General features: G+C 51.6%; 4 protein-coding genes across 4 annotated transcripts; 2 read left to right on the forward strand and 2 right to left on the reverse strand.

Annotated features, from left to right (window-relative positions):
• Positions 1-344: 344 nt before the first annotated feature.
• ASPSYDRAFT_104745 (uncharacterized protein) lies at positions 345-686 on the forward strand (the record flags this gene model as incomplete). Its single annotated transcript, XM_040839806.1, has 1 exon — positions 345-686. A coding segment is annotated over one exon (342 nt), but the record flags the coding sequence as incomplete, so codon positions are not given.
• A 2,451-nt stretch (positions 687-3,137) lies between these two features.
• ASPSYDRAFT_39189 (homeobox domain-containing protein) lies at positions 3,138-5,066 on the reverse strand. The gene is made up of 3 exons (XM_040845845.1): positions 4,656-5,066; positions 3,853-4,560; positions 3,138-3,788 (listed from the first exon to the last, which is right to left on the reverse strand). Exons 1-3 carry the CDS (start codon positions 4,716-4,718, stop codon positions 3,636-3,638), a joined length of 924 nt encoding a protein of 307 aa, XP_040708261.1. The 5' UTR covers positions 4,719-5,066; the 3' UTR covers positions 3,138-3,635.
• Positions 5,067-8,655: 3,589 nt separating this feature from the next.
• ASPSYDRAFT_1155929 (uncharacterized protein) lies at positions 8,656-11,036 on the forward strand (the record flags this gene model as incomplete). Its single annotated transcript, XM_040840022.1, has 5 exons — positions 8,656-8,888; positions 8,976-9,123; positions 9,346-9,551; positions 9,733-9,866; positions 10,109-11,036. The coding sequence occupies 5 exons, from the start codon at positions 8,656-8,658 to the stop codon at positions 10,633-10,635; spliced, it is 1,248 nt and encodes a 415-aa protein (XP_040708262.1). The 3' UTR covers positions 10,636-11,036.
• Positions 11,037-14,209: 3,173 nt separating this feature from the next.
• Positions 14,210-16,447, reverse strand: ASPSYDRAFT_39191 (FAD binding domain protein). Its single transcript, XM_040845846.1, has one exon. The coding sequence runs from the start codon at positions 16,202-16,204 to the stop codon at positions 14,279-14,281; it is 1,926 nt and encodes a 641-aa protein (XP_040708263.1). The 5' UTR covers positions 16,205-16,447; the 3' UTR covers positions 14,210-14,278.
• Positions 16,448-18,332: the final 1,885 nt, after the last annotated feature.

Consider the following 18,332-nt stretch of genomic DNA (forward strand, 5'->3'; position numbering starts at 1 on the left):
CCATCATAACTGAGATCGCGGGATCCACCAACTTACTGTTTATCGCGACTCCACGAGAACTCACAGCTTAGGTGAATGAGAACACCGCGCCATTTCATATGGTTTTTGCCTACTACCTTAGCTACCAAGGAGGAGTTACTTGGTAAGTGTTTGTACTTTTGCATCGCATGGTCCCATAGCAACACCACAGACTCCGAAACCCGTCCGTCCGAAATGAGCTGAATACACCGAACTAACCGCCCACGCAGGTCCTCAAAGGCACTATAATAATAATTCCTTGAGCAAAAGGTCATAAAGAAAAGAAAGAAAAGAAAAGAAAAGAAAAGAAAAGACCAAAAATGACAACCCACGAACTCTACATTCCCATCTCAGGCCCAGGCCTAACCCCACAATCGCGATCCCACTGGTCCTTCCTCCTACGCATCCCAGGAAAGACCTACGGCGACCTCCTACACGTCCAAGTCATCGACCTCGACAGACTCTGGTATCAGTTCGACAGCAGGGAGGGGATCGACCTCACCACGCTCCAGGCGGAGGGGATGGTCAAGATCACGGATCTGAGCGCGGAGCAGCGCCGGCGCGTGCTGAGTGTTATCCGCGCGGAGGCGGCGCCGAGGGATGGGAAGAGAAAGTGTCAGGAGTGGGTTGTTGATGCGCTGGTTAGTCTTGAGGTTGAGGAGTTGGTGCCAGACGGGACGGCGGAGGTTTGGAGCGGGCTTGTAGGGAGGGGGATGGGGGAGGTTAGGGGTGTTTTTATGGAAGGGGAGGGGAGGTGGGTGTCGTTGAGGGGGCTGTGATTAAGGCTATTATTATAGCTTAGATGATGAGGAGGGAGGTTGGTTTGTGGACTGCAGAGCGAGGAGGGAGAAGTGGCGGTCAATTGTACTTTTGTTGCGCTACATATCAAGCCGAACCATCTTACGACTTAGCAAGCCCATGCATGCCTATATTTACCGCATTCAAACAAGTGGTGACACACACGATGTATACAGACAGCATCTTCCTCACCGCATTGCCGGATCTACCGTTGGCACAGACACCGACTGACAATCCAACGCAAAGTCAAATAAGGAATCCCAAGGACTCAAGGGAAAAGAAACGATTGCAGCAGCAGTGGGGAAGAAGCGGATATATAATCCAGCCTACCAAATGCACCTGCATCTGGCATTTCCAAGTTTCCCGGTTTCTGGCTCGCCCGGCATGTCAGGGGACAACGCAAGGCATGGACTAGTGAATAATGGTGGCCACTGTCCCAGATTGAATTCGGCTGCCTGTTTGAGTGTCCACTCTGAAGATCTACAGCAATTGTTGTGTTAAGTATTCTTGTTGTGGTTGTGAAAAGTGAGGTTATACTTAGTGCTGTGGCTTGTTGATAGGGGAGGATAGATGTATAGCCCTAAATTTTAATACCAGCATGACAGCACACGACCATTGAAAGGGCCACCAGGCCGGAAGAGACCCGCCAATAGGACCCGCTTGAAGAGACTCCCGTTGTGTCGGGGCCGCTGCCAATCTCAAATTCAATGCCGAATTCAATCTCAGCGCCACCGTCAGTGTGAAGCAAGGGGCCACGCCAGAATGCAACCAGCGTCGCACTCCCGCCGTCACATTTGCCACCAAGCAAACCTACCACTACCACAAGTAGTAATTTTAAGAGTTCCTTGCGCAAAGAGTGACATTGATCTTCAATTTCCATATTCTCGAATCCACACCGTATAGGTCCACCCCACCGGTTTCAGAATTCAGATACTAAGAATGCTGGGGACCCGGGCAACGGATCGGTAACGCACTCTCTCCCTTGCATGCCGTCGTGATCGACTGCACGTTCAACAATCAGATTCAAACCCCGGCGCGGCGAGCCTGCGGCCCTGCGCCCGGTCCACCCCATTGCCGTCGGCATAAGCATCCCCAGATCCCGGTAAGTACGTGGCCCTCGTCGTAGGTGTCAGCTGTAGGATTCCGGTTAGGTAGTAGGAGACATACCGCCTGGATGCCGGGGAAGTAAAGTTTTGGACCCGGCGTCCGCGGACGGTCCCCCTCCCCCCCCACGGTTTGTATTGATCTCCCTGTCGCCCAGCCTGCTGGGACTGCGTACTGTTGTGGCCGAGTCGAGTCTGTGCGGACTGCGGACTGCGGACTTCGGACAGCGGTTCCGTTGCGGTTCCGCGTTCAGGGTGCATTCCCTGTCTCTTTGACTCTCCCACCCCCTCTCCGCTATTGCCTTGCCATGCCATGCCATGCATGCGTGGCACTGGGTTGCAGGGAGCACAGGTTCTAACCAGAAGAAGCTATCGTTGCGAAGCAGGCAGGATCCAAAAATGAGAATTTTAAAGAGCCTATGAATACAGAAGCAGTCAGCAATCATTCATTATTATGCATTTTTGGGATACGGATACGGGGTCCTCGAGTCCAGGATTCATGAATGCCAACTAAATTAAAGTTCAGAAACCAACAGAATGGACCTGCCATCGGCAAAACCGCAGCCAGTTCCACATGCAAGCCTGGATGGCACGGACATCGATGCCACTAAGGGGAGAGTGAAAGCTGGATCTCACAAAGAAAAAACGATCGGGGATCATTCTCGGCGTCAGCGATCCGATGCGCGATCGTCACTAGCGACGACTTAGCAGCAGCGCACTAGCCCGACTAGGCAGGAGTCAGGCTGCCGGTGGTCTGGTTGTTTTTTGGTTCTTTTTTTTAAATCGAGAGAAAAGACTGGCCCTAAATAGAGAAAGAAATCTTGATCGCCATTCCCTGGCCTGTCATTGGAGGATCGGGGATCTCGGTACGAAGTGGAGGGTGTTCGTGGTGAACTGTTCAACTGACAGCCCAGCTAACAAAGGATGCGCCGATGACACCTGACTTGGGGTGGATGTGGTCGGTACACCGCAAACTGTAATACCATCTGGCAAGGCCTATTTTGAAGCCAAACGGACATGACAGCTCTGGCTCCCACCGACTTCGGCGTGCTCGTACCTTGCGTCGGTGTTCACCGTAAGTTGTCCGTGGTAGTGGCGACCATGGTTCATTCTCGCTCTCCCTTACCATTGCGTGCCACCGGAATTCTCTTTGACAGGGACCGGTCCCTTGATTGCAAATCACCATGACTTCATTTGCCATCTGATCTACCGGTAGAAAGTGTGGTTGGTTGGGAAGTATTGTCAATTAAAAAGTCTATGACATGGTCGCATAATCATACTTGTACTGTACAGGTTGTAGTGGTAGAACTTCAAAAAACGGGACAAGATAGCAAAAATGTTGAAACAAAATATAAAGCAAAAAAACACCAAACCCCTCAGATGCATCAACAATTATTAATAGAAGGGAGAAAAAAGGGAATCTTCCGGTATGCGCTGAAACGTAACATTCCAAGTCCAAGTTGTCCATGCAAAGCGCGAAACTCAATCTGAAAACAAACAGGGTATCAAGGTGTGAGCATCACTCGATAAAGTGGTCTGAGATCCTGAGCAAGGAAATAAAGAAATAAAGGAAATATATGGGAAAAAGACATCGTATCGTGTCTGTCCAGTTTGGTCCCGTAACTCGTAATGTAGATGTACCCTGCGGCGGCGGCGTCTAATTTGGTATGGCCGTGATATCCTGTTCTCAATCCAGCGCTTGATTTCTTATACTGTCTAATGTCTCCACTGGGGCGATGAATCGGACGGCGTCTGTTCTAGGTCGCTCAGAGGAGACTGTCTTTGATCTGTTTCGCTTCCACCCGTTCGCATTTGATTCCGCAAGGCAGGGAGTTGGCGTCTCCTCGCGTTGATGAACCAATTGCTGATCTAGTAGACGTTAGTCTGATATCCTCCACTCCAAAAAAAAACAGGGTTACGGGATTTGACATACCTGGCTGATTGTAAGATTGGTGCGGGTCATGAACATCTGCTTGTCCTCTTCGCTTGGATAAGGATGGTCCAAGTGCTCGTGAAACCATTTTTTGAGGATCTCAGTTGTGGGCTTAGGGAGGTTTCCACGCCTGCGCTTGTTCTTCGAGTCGATGGGGTCGCCGAGAATGCCAAAATTCGACTGAGGCCCATGCGACAGCGCTTGCGGCGAGGCGTGTTCGGGGTCACTCTGGTAAGCCATCGGCGGGTAAGGATATCCCATCTGGCTATGCATAGGTGGCACACTCCTGTACGCATCGGTACTTCTTCGGTCGCTCAACGGACCAGGCATGTGGGAGGCTGGTGGGTATCCGTGAGGCATGGCCGTTATCTCCGGTCGTGAAGCGCCCCTGGGATCAGGGTAGCCACCCATCCCACGGTCAGGATACGACTGCAGATCGCGGATCGGAGGAAGCATGGGATTCGGGCGCGAACCGTGGCGGGACGTAGCATTGGTGGCACCTGGAAAGTGCGCATGATCCCTGGGGTGGTGGGAGTCGGGCCTTGTACCGGGGTAATCACGGTGATCGAACTGTGATTTGAACGAAGAGGTGTAGGGAGGACGAAAGCTGGGTGTCACATCGTGTGATGATGTTGGACGCTCGCGCGACTGTCGGGACGTATAGTATGAGGTCGACTCGATTTCTTCGTGTAGGTGTGGCGGGAGCAGCTGTCAAGACACAGTTAGTATATTCACTTCTTTGTTCCCCCACAATTCATTGACTTGGGGAGAAAACAGCAATTTTTTTTTTTTCCTTTTCTTACCTCGCGAAATGACGGAAGGGCTTGGTTGTCGGCTGGTAGCCCGCTGGCATATGAGATGGCCATTTTTCTAGAACCCCCACTTTGGTCACGGTCCTGGGACATAGACGACAAAACACCTAGCGACGAGACGAGCAACCGAAAACCGGGGAACCAGAGAGTCGGCGGGTATGGTAGTAGGAAGGTTAGAGTTGAGTTGCGATTGCACAGCAGAAGCCGACCCGCGGCTTGTACACAAGAGCGTTTTGCTGTATCACCCGAGAGGTGAGATAGGTATGGCGAGATAAAGTATGGCGGAGAGATGGCGGAGGTGGACACACTGGAGAGGCGAGAGGATGGAGGGAGAGCAGTAGCTTTAAAAGACCAGCCGATACGATGGGTCCAAGAGGGAGAGGAAGGGGGGGGAAGTGTCAGGGCAGGCACTAATGGAGGAGAGTGGAGGAAGACAATCAGGACAAGACAATATAGAGCACAAAGCACAGAGGGAGTCGAAGCAGGCGCGGCGTCCGTTAAAAGTACTCGAGTGCTCGACCTGACGATGACGATGGAGCAACAGCCAGTCAATGAACGGCTCAACCAAGGTTATGCAAGGAAAGGAGGATCCAACAGTTCTTGCTGGCAGCGTATCCCAATTATTCTTCAATCTTTCTCTCCGACAGGAGGCACTACTCTGCATCGAGTTCCCTTTCCTGATCTGCTCTCACGAGGTGCCTTTCGCTTCTCGGTTTCTGTTCTTCCTGTTTCTACCGTTGCTATTCCTAATGTTGTCCTCAGAAGAAAATAAAATCAAATAAAAAAGGAAAATAAAAAAAGGAGCCAAATAAATCCAAAAAGAGCCCAAAGAGGAATTCGAGATTTGAAATTGTTAGCGTCAGACCAGCATCTCTGGAACGCTAAAGACTTCACTCCGTCATTCTTATCCAGTTCCAGTCCCAGTCTTAGTCCCAGTACCATGATCCATTCGCCCATGGCCCATAACCCAGAATCCACGGCCAGCAAGAACAGGGGGGGAGATCCAAGAGGAAAGCCGCCGATCCCAGAGTGGGGAAGAAATAATTGATGGTGGAACCAGTGCCAGTCGCAGCTTCCTTTTTCTTTCTTTTCTTTTTCGGCGCTCGTTTTTGGTCATCAGAATGAGGGGAACATTCCTGATTCAGTGCCGTCTTCATCATCGTTAATCCTCCGGCCTCAGTGAGTTTATTTTGGCGGTTCCTTTCGTCTGGTACCTAGAAGCTTGCTGTGACAGATCTGCCAAGGGTGCTGCTGGGATGGAGATGAACTGTTCATCGGTCATCCCATGACCAGACAGATAATCCTCTCTCTAACGCCGGCCGCACCCTCATCGAGTCTGCATCGAGTATCGAGTATCGACTCATTATTGCTGCCATTGCCAAATACTACACCCCTCCGTTTCATCCCGTTCGTCCCGTTCGTCCCGAGATCTCTCCCCTCGCAGAATATGCATTATGCACTGATGCTGAGTCGCAGCTGCGTTTCTCTTCCCAGCCCATCCCTTTTTGGTCTCCAGCTGCGACAGCTGTGGCTCCAGTTCGGGCTTTTCTTGCACTGGAGAACCCAAACGGAACCGGGTTAAGCAGGTCTGCCAACCCTTGTGACCGTTGCTCCTACTTTCCCTCCTTCATAGAGTTTCCTCACACACGAGCCCACATCCTGGCGACTCCATACTCCTGAGGAGAACGCACTACCGTAGACGTACTAGCCGCCAGTCCAGATTCGCCCCCGGTCGAACCAAAACATGGCTGAAACTGGCGCTCGCCGACTCAGTGGCTACAGATCCGATCAAGTAAACTTCCAGAACGGAGCTAATCTGCTTCTCGTTTCCAGTCTGTCTGCTCTACGATAGCACTGCCCCCCCGGAAAGCTCTCATCCTGCCCAAGTCAGCTTTAATTAGGCCACTCTTCTGTCGTGACTCGTGAGGTATTCCACAGTTCGCTTTCCTGCGACATTCCCCATATGGATCGTAAATTCGAGGTTTCTCTTTTGCCACTCAGACGGGGTCGCCCCATCTGCATGCTCAAATCGCCGCTCCAACCCGCCTTCGACTATGAATAGCCCATCGCTTATTAACTGTGAATCTCCCGAGCATGGTGGAGTAACTGGATCGATGTTGCAACGAAACCCCCTGCGTTGAGACTTGGTGCGAGATAAAGTCCTTGGACTGTTGGAGAATCGAAATTCGGACCACACTGATCATCCTGGGAACACGTCGTGCAGGCAACAATGCGCGGTCACAGAGAGAAGGCCAAAATTCCTGCAGGACTGTCAGTTTGTTGAGCAGGGATTAGCTTGTCGAGGTATTTCTGGGTTGAAGATTCCAAGCGAATAAAATCAAAGTAAAAGATCAAAAATTGCAAAGCGAAAGCAAAAGGGTCCAGCCGGTGGGCAAATCACGGACACTGCGTGACTGCACAGGTGCAGCGAGGGAGCAGATCAGCCAGCCTTCGGATCCACAGTGTGGTCGTGTCAGAATGTCACAGCATATCACAAACCCAGCCTGGATTCCAGATTTCCATAGCTTATCCCAGCCCCAGCGCAGCCAGGGAGTCAAGGAGTGGCATCAGTGCCATCCCCAGAGGCGAGGTGACGGCAATGGCGCTGGGCCCGCGTCTTCCCGCTGCAAGGCCATGATGGGAGGTCTGGGTTTCCCATCGAATCGAGGCATCTCAGATCGATCTCTAACATCAAATGGGAGCCAACGAGGAAATGAAGGACGAAGATGCGAAGAAATCGCTGGCTTCATTGGGTCTCGGCTCTGGGGCCAAAGCAAAACTTTAGGAAATTGATCCCAACTTTCTGGTCAGGAAAAGACCGATCGCCCTCTCCACTCTCTCTTTTTTACTTCTTTTGAAGATGTACCTAAGGATGCGAGATGCATGCCAGCAGCTGCACGCTCCAAATTGCACCCCCAGGACTCCAGGAGGCCAGGACTTTCAATCGCGTCTCGGCAAGCCACCACTCCTCCAGGAAATGATCCACGTCTTAACCCCCTCCTCTGAGACTTTGGACAGTCGGATTCTCTCCTTTCCACTCAAGACTCGGAGATAAAAAGGCTGATCGCCGAGGGATCATTCTGTTGTTGGTCAAATATGGATCTCGTCTACGTGGGGTACTTCAGATCCAGACACCGAAAGCCAATAATTGGGGAGAAGAATTCGAAAACGTTCAACTCCAATAAGGTAACGACCGCGATACTGGACGTGGTTCACAGAACGACTACGGAGTACAGGAGGTGAACACTAAAGCAGCCAAAGTGAATTAGTGTCCCGCGGCCATTGGCGGGTTCAGGCATATCATCCGCAAATTCACTGCCCTGTGCATATGACATCTCAGGTGTCACCGAGAGGCGGTGATGGGAGACAAGACGGCAAGGCCGTCGTCCCCAAAATCGAGTTCCGTGGGAGAGAAAGCTTGGATAAGCTCAGAGTCGAGTTATAATCGACCGGAAGGTGAAGTCGTGAGCTGAGCCCCAAGTGCCAGAGCTGGGTTTCTGGGTTACTGGGCCGCTGGATGACTCTGGGTGAGACTTGGTTGACTCCCCAAACTTTAAGATCCATAAATAGAGAGCCACTTGAAGGATGGGCGACCACGAGCATGACAGCCTGACAGTCAATTGGAGTTGCGCACCCCGCTGCATCTACATTGGTCGAAATCTCAGGAGTTGCACCCAGTCAGTCGTCGTTGCGTGCAGCGCTATCTGATAGCGGCCATGTTCCACGAGGGAACGAGCTGATCATGTTTAGCATCGCTGCCATCATCTCGTACATGACTCGGTCGGCCAGCCACCGGGGCCGATGACAAGCTCCACCTGGTGGGACGATCGAGAACATCAGCGAATCCATGATTCATGGCGTTCCGAATGGACCGATTGCCTGGAATGTGGGTGGGAATTGGAAAATCATGCTCTCTATTTAATAATCAAATGCTGACAAGCAAGACTTTGGGTTGTCCCTGTGAAGATGCAAGGCGGCCGTCGAACTTTCCATGGATATCGCCCGGAGCCGCGCTGTCTTCTGGCTGAACCGTCGGGTTGCCCAAGCCACAAAATACTCGAATTGGAAAAGGAAGCGCGTCTCGAGGGCCACGACATCCAGAGATCAAACTTTGTTGGATCTCGACGAATTATTTAGCCTCAGACTTCAAACTATTACCAAAGTGGCCTCTCGCGTGCACGCTAAATTAGGCAAATCCTCCTCGTGGCCCACGATCCGCACGGGGTGATTCGCCGACGCCGACAAGCCAAAATTTTTTCCAACTTGAGACGTCGCCTGTCACTGGGGACGGGCCACTCTTGTTTCTGGTAGCCAATCTGAGAGAACCTCTTGCAAAGCACCGCCGCCTTTGAATCTTGGTTCAGAGCCACAATGCTTCAAAAACAGTAGTGGCAAATCTCGCACTCTCTGGAGCCTGGCGGACGAGACCGAGCGTATCTGCGTATTCCAGGGCCACAGTGTCAGTGTCGATGTGGCAGGATTGGCGTTTAGCGCCCTTAGCCTCAAATCTCCACCATCAACCACAATCACAGGCGCGACACCTCGGATCCGACTCCGCTGACCCCAGCGGGAGACAGGGGCATCCGCCGGCCGCTGTTAGCCTGTTACCCTTCAAATCCCAAGCCACCGGAATGACGTCTGGGTCTGACACAGTGACACTTTCTGACACTTTTTCTGACAGGCTGACACTGGCACTGACACTGACACTGACGTGATAGGGAGTGTGCGGGATTCCGCCGTCAATCTCCTCAGTGCCGGCACCCTCGATCTCGAATTTGCGCCTTCCTCTCTTTTTAAGCATGGGCTCCTGTTGCTTGAAGCCATTCAGCCAGGCTCCAGGTTGCTCAAATATTATTTAGATCCGATCGTGCAGAGTGCAGGGATAAGGTAGGGCCGGCGATCTGTGCCGAGAGTTGGGGCAAATCAGGTCGGAGAGTCGGCTGTTGAACACAGACTCAGTCCCGTGTGAAGCGGAAGCGAATTGGAACCTTCAGGTGTCCATCGGTTCGTCTGAATTGGCCAATTCTTGCTAAGCCAGGGCGCAGGACTTGCTACTCATTGGCTGCAGTGCTCGCAGATCCCGGCCGACCGAGCCAAATCGGGCGAACTGCTGCGAACTGCTGCACTCTGCTGCAGGAGGCATGGTCAATTGGTCATTTGTGTTTCTTGACTTTCAGTTTGATCCCCGGCCTGCCAGTGCCGGTGCGAATTTGTCATTATTCTGCTGCAGTCGGTCTGCCATCGTGTGCTAGTGGACACAGGCCACCTGAGTTCAGCGAAGAACTCTCATGGGTATCAACCCAAAGTTACAGAAGCATTGTAATTAAATCACAAGCCCTTAAATATTAATTCTATCGAATCCTAAATCTCTCATCCCTAACCACCCTCCGGTAGTCAATAAGTATATAAAGATAGATTATTCTAAATACTCTGTGATATATTAGATAGTTACAACACGAGTGATCTTAATAAGCGCCAAGGCCAATTTCCGCACGAGCGACCAATTTTAAGACCCGACCTGCAAGGCAGGAACGCCGTCGTCAAGAAACACTGCACCAAATTCGTCCGGTACGGGTGGTTGGAACCACTAGTGTTGTGCCACCGGACCGAGGACTTGCTTTGTTTGGTCATTGGTGGAGGGAAACTATATCCTCTCCCCCCAAACCCCGATTTACCTGGACAAAAAGGCTCCATGCTGAATGCTGTCCCCTTTCGATTGGAAACCACTCCGTATATTCTGACATCATTGGCGTCTGACATAGATTGTTTCCCAGCTCCAATCACGAGATCCTACCAGTTGACTGATAGGTCCATCTCTCCCGACGTTTTACCCAGATTGCCAGCATGGAACTCTGTCCTCTCGCCTTGCCCAATTGAGGTTGGCTTTTCAATAGCCCGCCGTTCTATTTGCATTACATCCCTCGCTCGAAGCTCCCCGCCTGAGTTCAACCGGCGGCTTCCCTGGCTCTGAATGCCATAAAAGAGTGGCCGTTGAATTGACCAAACATCATGCAACCCGAGCAGAATTTCCTTGTTTTCGGCACCCCCTTGAAGCACGGAGACCCCTCATCCGCATGCGCACGGATGATCGACGGCCTATAATTTGCCCTGCAGGAGTTCATCACTACTCAGCGTCCAGCGATGGAGTCGGTGCGAGCGGAGACCGCAACTAATCCCAGCTCTAACTCTTGGTCCTGTCCACATTCCGAGAATGGACATGACGGCCGTTGTCTGGTTCTTCACAACGATCATAATCGTCTTGACTCCCGGTGACAATTGCATTGCGATTTGCGATCCCGCTGTGGCTTCGGAGCTTGGGCACTCTATTTGCTCATCGAAGTTTGAAAGACGTATGATCCTGTTCCCCTAATAGCCAAGTTGTTGCGGCATCAAACGATTTCGAGAAAGTTCTTGTCGACGGTTATCGTTAAAAGTCGGACCATTCTCCGCTTTTGGGCTGGATGTGGTCAAAGACTCACGGCGCCACATGGGATCCAAAAATTCCAGGAGTCTGGGCCAATATGCACCTTCCTGTTTTGGCTCTGACCTTCGCACAGCTCAAGCTTCGGCACGTAATATCGAATCCAGTCTCCGCTTGTCCTTTCCCTCCGGAACGACTGGCGATGCATACTGTGCTGTACGTCCTGTATGAAGCAAGGCATTTTTATTGAGGCATCGACATGTCTTCGTCCAGGGACTCTATTTATCCCTTTATGAGCGGATAGTATAGACCTTGACTTCCTTTACCCAAACCCAACGTAGGCTGGGCAGGGCTGTGACTTTGCAAACCATCAAATTTCTCGAACAGAGCCTCACGTCAATACCTCCTGCGCATCCTCACCGGCATCCAGTTTCAATCAACCAGCTCTTCTAGAAGTACCACTTGTACGCTCAGACACCCCACAGGTCATGGTGCTAAGCTACTCAGCACTCAGTAGGCCCCTAAGGCCCTCCTTAATTCTTCCTCCTCTAATTAGAAAAGATGGGCTGGTGGTAGATGTGCAAAAGCACCGGTGCTTTCCCTTAGTTCTGTCTCAGCTATCAGGCCATCAGATATTGCGGACCCGTTAGCTGGTATCGAGTACACACAACGAAGGCCAACCAAACCGCCGTTGGCTGCTAGATGTCTTGTTTCGGTTTCCAATTTCACCTGCAAGAATTCTCGAGCTCACAACAATCTGGTTCAAGGGCCGGCAGGGGCTGTAAAACACTGCAATTAGTGTACATGCCATGGGCTAGGAGCTCAGACATTGATATGCTACCTACTGTAGGTGTTAGGGTACAGTTACCCAATAGAAGAAACTTGGGTTGATTGTCGCTCCAGTTTGCCATGCTACCTGCCATATTGGTATACGGAGTATACTTAGTAAGGCATGGTGGGCTCTGGAGTTCCGACAACCCAGCACGGATGCCGCAAGCGCCTATCTATCCGACGTCTTCATAGTGTCATATGTTTCTTGTGACCGCCGCGTTATAGAGGAAACCTCGTCCTGGTTGACACCCTGGGGCCATTGAAACCTGGCTTACTAGGAATTCGCATTGACCCTGCGGTCAGTCTCCGCTCTTCACGACCGGATCTGGGACACAACTTGGTTTCGAAATTGCCAGGCTCTTGATACTGTTTTTGCACTGTCATTGCGGAGTGCACTTCTACTGAGTGGACACGGCGAATGCGAAGATGCCCAATATGTTTGCTGTTGAGGTTTCTGAATCCTCGAGCGTCTGAACGGGGTCAGACTGAGTATCGAGTGACGAGTATAAGCAAAGTGGGGAGTGAGAGATGAGTTGAGTTTCAGAATCTGCTTAAAACCAGGCCTCCCTAGCCCAAGCCCGTGACCTGCCCCTCTGTCGCCCACAACGGTCCATTTGTGTCAAGTCTTTCTCCCTCAAGAAAAGCATTCACGTGGCATTTCAGTCAATGCCCAGGAGCCACCGTAGTCCACGAGAGGAGAAGCTGGAGTTGCGCTCCCTTTGGACATTGAGCTCGCCTACAGCATCACACCGGAGGAGTACGCGCAAAGCAGTATTCATTTCTCAGCACTGCTGAACTAGTTATACAGTTGGCGCATGCTTTTACTCGTGATCTTGACGTATTTGCTTGTAAGTTTCTTTTTTGGGTTTTCACATTGAGTCTGTCTCTTATTGGTAACAAGAAAGAATAGTATTCAACAATATGCTAGCGGCTCCCTTGCCTTATACTATCATGTCGATATCAACAAAAGAGGTCGTATTTGCCCTGCGCACCATATCACAATTCTCGTCGCATTTCAGTGCTTAGTGTTGACATAACCACAACTGCGCCATTCATCGGCCTCGCCCAGAGACCAGGGGAGACTCCAGCTTCGTCCAGCTGTATTGCTAAGTTGTCCCATCCTCGGTCAGCGCCACCGGTCAGGACAAGGGCAGGCCTCCATCGTGCCTTCCTAAGACCGGTGGTCCACATATTAACAGGGCAGGTACGAGGGCCATCTGCTCATTCCTATTCCGAGCTTGTCATCCATCATTCCTTCCTAAATATAAGTATTCCATGCTAGGCAGCTGCAATGCGCGCTCTTTTTGGATTCCTGATGACGAGAAACCCGACGGAACAGGAAACAAGTCTACAATACGCACCCCAATGACCGGTTAAGCGTCTGCCAAACAACCAGCGTGATTACTGCAGGTTCCTCTTATCAATCAAATATACGAACCCTCCTTTATGACCACCAGCCAACCTTCTACAGCACATTAGCCTTCACGAAACAGATTAGGATTATAAGTATGCCCGTTGACAAACCGTCTGGATTCGAATATAAAAGGCGGTTAGGTAAGGTTGAGACATGGTGCAGCTATTTAAATGAAAATTCATGAGAATTCATATAATTCTCATCAACTTGTCTATTACGTTGGCGATTTATACTGACTTCGTCAACCGTATCTGATAATATGAGCTATATTTGGTGCCTTGGAGGTTTCTGATGGGCTCAGAACTCGTAGTGATCACCGTTAGCAACAAGTTAGGGGCATCAGGCCGGTGTATGTTAAACATGAGATAGAAACACGTGGAGTAGTATATAGACCTGACTATCATGTAAAGTAATCTACTAGTGTACATTAAGATAGTAGCAGTATAGAGGGGTATCTAGCAGCGAGTAAAGATGGGAACTAAGTATTATGACCGAGGATAGAAGCCACGCCATCGCGAGAGTGAATAACGTACCAGCTGCTTCGATTGCCCTTGGTTTTCATGCACAGCCCCTCATGACTGCTTACGGCTTACGGCTTACCAAGTTGATGACTGATGGCTGATAGGTCCTGTGTGGCATTCGCTAACCACCAGTCCGCTATGCTCACCTAGAAGCATCATATATATAAAAGCTCTTTCAACGAAATAATATAGAATTGATTGACACCTGTATATACTCCGAAAATAACAACCCAAGTGTAGGTACCCTTGCAAGTCACCCATCTAAATAAGACTACTACAAAAAGTCCCGAGCAGGAAAGAAAAGCGCTAGGTAAGAAATGGACTCTTTCCCCGAGGGCTCGGGATAAACAACGTGATCGGGCTAGATATCTCCGCTATCCCCGAGTCCGAGTCCGCCGCCGCGGTTTGTTTTACATAAAGTGTAAGATCACCACGTCTCCTGTGCATTTTCCGTTAGTTCTCTATTATTGCGTCTTGAGTTCGATGGCGCTAAGTGACTTACCGCAATATACTGCCCCGCTTCTTTCTTATTCTCCCAGAACAACTCGGCTTCTTCGCGGTTTAGGTTACCCTTGGCCATGGCGACATCGACCAATGCAGCCTCGACGCCCTCGCCCATACCTTTGCCGCTTCCGCATACGAAGACACGGCCATCAAGCGAGTTGACCACGAACCAGACAAGGTCCGCTTGATTGCGGACTTCTTCTTGGACGTACTTGCTCTCGCCGCGACGGCTCTGAACGACCTTACGCACCTTATCCTCTTCCACGCCCCACTCGCCGCGGTAGAGCTCGTCGAGCAAGGAATCGCGAACGCCCTGCAACACCCAGACCTTGTTCGCGCAGTTCGCGGACTGGAGTCGGCGCTGGACGAATCCGCGGAATGGCGCGACTCCGACACCAGCGCCGATGAGGAGCATGGGGCCATCAGAAGCGAACCGCTTGGCGAGTGGGTTGGCCATTAGGCCGCGGAACATGGGGACGTGGAGGCCGAGGTTTCCGACTTCGCCGCCGTCATTTTGAGCTTGGATGACGCGCCGGGCGAGGCGTTCCATGTAGCCTGACCCTACGCCGGTTCGGTTGCCGCCCTTCCAGTCGTCGGATTCCGCAACTGTTACGGCGATTTCGATCAGGCGGCGGGATTCCTCGCCCTTTCGATTGCACGAGATCATGGGGTCTTGTGATAGAGAATAGAATCGGGGCATGAGTTGGTTGAGGGCTGACAGGAGGTGGTCTAATGGAGGGTGGGACGAAGGGAAGGCGTGGAGCAGTTGGGAGACGGTGATATGTGAGCTCGTACGGAGGTCACAGAAGGCACCTTGACCTTGAGCTGACGATAGGTATGTGAGGATCTTCTTCTCGCTTGGTTCGCTGGCATATTCGGCGAGCAGCCGGAACAGACCCTTTGTTGGGGCATAACTCTGGATGTCGGAACACCAGTTAAGGAGCTCTCGTCGGGTTGTGATCAACTCCCGGGCCTCGTCCTTACCCCAGATTGTTGGCCACCGGCCGTTGGAGGTGCGGACTGTGATCTTCTTGTCGCGGATGAACTTTGGAATGCCAAGCTGGTTCAAGATATCCTCCACCTCTTCCTCCTTGTTCATGGGGCACACTCCAATAGCACCACCTACGACAAAGTCGACATTCCCACTCTCGGCAGGATAGTCGGTCACGTCAATGTCGAAGTGGTATGTCCGCTTCTCTGCGCCAGCGCTTGTGAGTTCTCGTGCATGATAAACGGGAGCTCGGTACACATTGTATGGAGGGTGAGGCTGCACGAAAGGAGGAGGGTGATCTTCAGGCCCAAGCTGCATGTCCACAGCTGATGGAGGAATTGTCGAAAAGGAAACCTTCTTTTCAGGAAGGGGAGCAAGGTTTGTGAGCTCGCTGTCAAGCGTAAGGAGGTCGACATTCAGCTTCAGGCTCTCAAATGCCTTGTTATCTGGTGGAGTGACAGGGTTGATGACAGAGACAGGCCCAGGAGTCCGGTTCAATGGTTGGAGACGACAACATCCACCACCGCAGCACATGGGCTGGAGCTTCTGCGTGCCTCCTGCTGTTCCTACATTCTCCAAAATCCGGCGCATATCATCTGGACCCTGGGATATGAGAACGGTGGACGCACGCCTGCGGCGTCCAGTGCCATCTTCAGATTGTTTCTGTGAAAGCTCTTCGTCGGAAGGTTCTGTAGGTGGTGTCGTCGTCGTAGTCGTCGACGATGACTCTGATGATTCTGTCTTTCCTGAGCCTTGTGATGAAAGCGAGGAGCCACCGAAGCTCGTGTTCGTGACGGATAGCGAGCGTACTCGAGGCTCTTCGGGGACAGGGTTGTCTGGGTGCGAGGTCGATGACATGGGCACATTTCCTGATTGTGAAGGGCGCTGAGCATGGTATGTTGGCCGTGACGCCGCCGCCTTTGGCGACAGCGCGGTCTGGGGTAGAACGGCGTGCACTAGGTGGTGTTCAGTGATTGGCCTTTGGCATTGTCATTGATAGCAGGATCGCTTACCCATTGCGAGTCTGAACTGACGGACAAGAAAAACAGATGAGTGCAAACCGAGGACAGGCCAGCAAGTAACTGGCAGAAAAGAGCGTAAACGTGTGGATGAAGATTACAGTGAATTTGGGGGGTTGTCGAGATTAAAAGACAATCAGATGAGAAAAGGAGATAGCCAAGGATTGGTTGTGAGCATCAGCACACCGCAATGACTCGTCAGTACGTTGCACAAATGTTGAATCAGGAGGAATCTAAGATCAAAGGAGGTGAAACGGTGAGGGTCGAGATTGAGAATAATAGTGGATGGGGGGTGGGATGAGGCGGAAACGACCTGTCGGCTGGGGCAAACCGGTACCCGGGACAGTGGTTCCGCACCGCTAGGCTTGAGGAAGTGACAATTAGGAGACTCCTAGTTTGCTTCCCAGTTTCCTGGCTTCTTCGAACGCAGGCCTCAGTTTTGCTTCGAACGAGAACTGGCTTTCCCCAGCGTGTTTGCGGCTTGACGCGAAGTTGGGGGGTACTGTGTCAAAGGGAAAGCAAAATCAGATAAGGGAAATTGTGCTTCCAGGGCTCGCCACTTCACGTCATTACCACCGCATACCGTGTGTATTTTTACCCGAGTTTCCTGCCACTGAGCAGCCGAACCCAGAACTGGACTCAACTGGAATTCGCGAACGGCACGAAGAGGGAACTAGTCACTAGTAACGAGTAGGCAGTACTCCGTATTGTTTGAAAAACGAGGAAAAAAACCCCCAACGTTCACGGGGTCTGCAATAGATTTGACTAAGGATTTAAACACGATAATTTCTTTTTCCTCCGCGGGCGCTATCCATTAGTTCTCTCATATATGGGAATCCCAGGCGTCCGTGGAGACGGCGGACTGCTCCGATCTGTTGCTTGACGCTTCTCCAAGGACTCCAATTCCACCTGCGAACGCGCTTCTCGGTCGCGGATTCCGATCACGAGTGCCGAGAGCATTTCTGGCCTCTCAACTGATTCGATGGAGCGCGCGGGATTCTTCCATGTCATAGGAGAGATATTCAGGAGAAACACAGAGTCAGTAAGAGGCCCCCTACTGTGGCACTCGTGTGGCCTGACGCATCAACGGAGTGGCCCAGCGGGAGCCGAAATACCTGACTGTAAGGTTACCGATCTAATCTGATCCAGCCTTAACCAGTTAGGTTTCGCCCTTTGGAGCTGGGAAATGGAAATCATTCCTCGGCTGCGGTGTATTTCCCGAGGTCTTGGGTCATTGTCAGAACTCTGGAGTTGCCCCCCCAGTCAATTCACCTGCTTGGAATTTACTGATCGACGCCGAAAATGTACCGGCGCCGCGCCGTCGCCGTGTGGACACAGGCTGGATTGCGAGTCTGCGACCGTTGAGCTGAGCGAGAAGTGTTGACGGCGCATTCGGTACGTTACCTACACGTGACAGTTCCGGATCAGATAACTTTTTACGGTAATTTACAGCCTCCGTACGTCCATCCATCCGTCCATTTGCGTGCGGGACTATTTTGCCGGATGGGTCTCGATATTCCCTCGAACTGCTTCTCCTTGCTCTTCAGCTGCCGCGTTCTGCTCTGATGGCTTGGGATGAACATTTGACTACCTTAATTGTATTGCCAATCCCCTGTTTCCATTCCTTTTTTCGCCGTGTCCAGAGTTCCAGACTCGAAAAGTACTCTGTAAGGAGGCAGCCATGTGGGGCTTCCGATGTCGGCCCCGAGCCGTGCTGCCGTGTATCAGATCAATCAGATACGCGGTCACTCACAGGCTCAGGTAACCAGGTTCCAGCAGCCGACGGGGGATCCGGAAAGGAGGTCACGTTCAGCTGAGCAGCTCGGATTCTCAGGAGCGAGAGACCTGACATTTCGGGTAGTTGGGCAAGAATATCCCAAAGTGACGTTAAATGAAAGCATAGCCAATTCGCCATCGATGATGCGATACATGTGCTGGCAAGCTGGCAACTCAACTCTTTGCCGTTT

The sequence above is a fragment of the Aspergillus sydowii genome, assembly GCF_001890705.1.
Source record: "Aspergillus sydowii CBS 593.65 unplaced genomic scaffold ASPSYscaffold_1, whole genome shotgun sequence".
Classification (NCBI taxonomy): Eukaryota; Fungi; Ascomycota; class Eurotiomycetes; order Eurotiales; family Aspergillaceae; genus Aspergillus; species Aspergillus sydowii.

Bases quoted from the DNA above. Each gene is read 5' to 3' on its own strand.
- ASPSYDRAFT_39189 (XM_040845845.1), bottom strand. From the start codon at position 4,718: ATGGCCATCTCATATGCCAGCGGGCTACCAGCCGACAACCAAGCCCTT. The intron at 4,561-4,655 runs GTAAGAAAAGGA...GTGTCTTGACAG, and splicing joins CCCTTCCGTCATTTCGCGAG to CTGCTCCCGCCACACCTACA. The intron at 3,789-3,852 runs GTATGTCAAATC...AACGTCTACTAG, and splicing joins CCAATCTTACAATCAGCCAG to ATCAGCAATTGGTTCATCAA.
- ASPSYDRAFT_39191 (XM_040845846.1), bottom strand. From the start codon at position 16,204: ATGTCATCGACCTCGCACCCAGACAACCCTGTCCCCGAAGAGCCTCGA.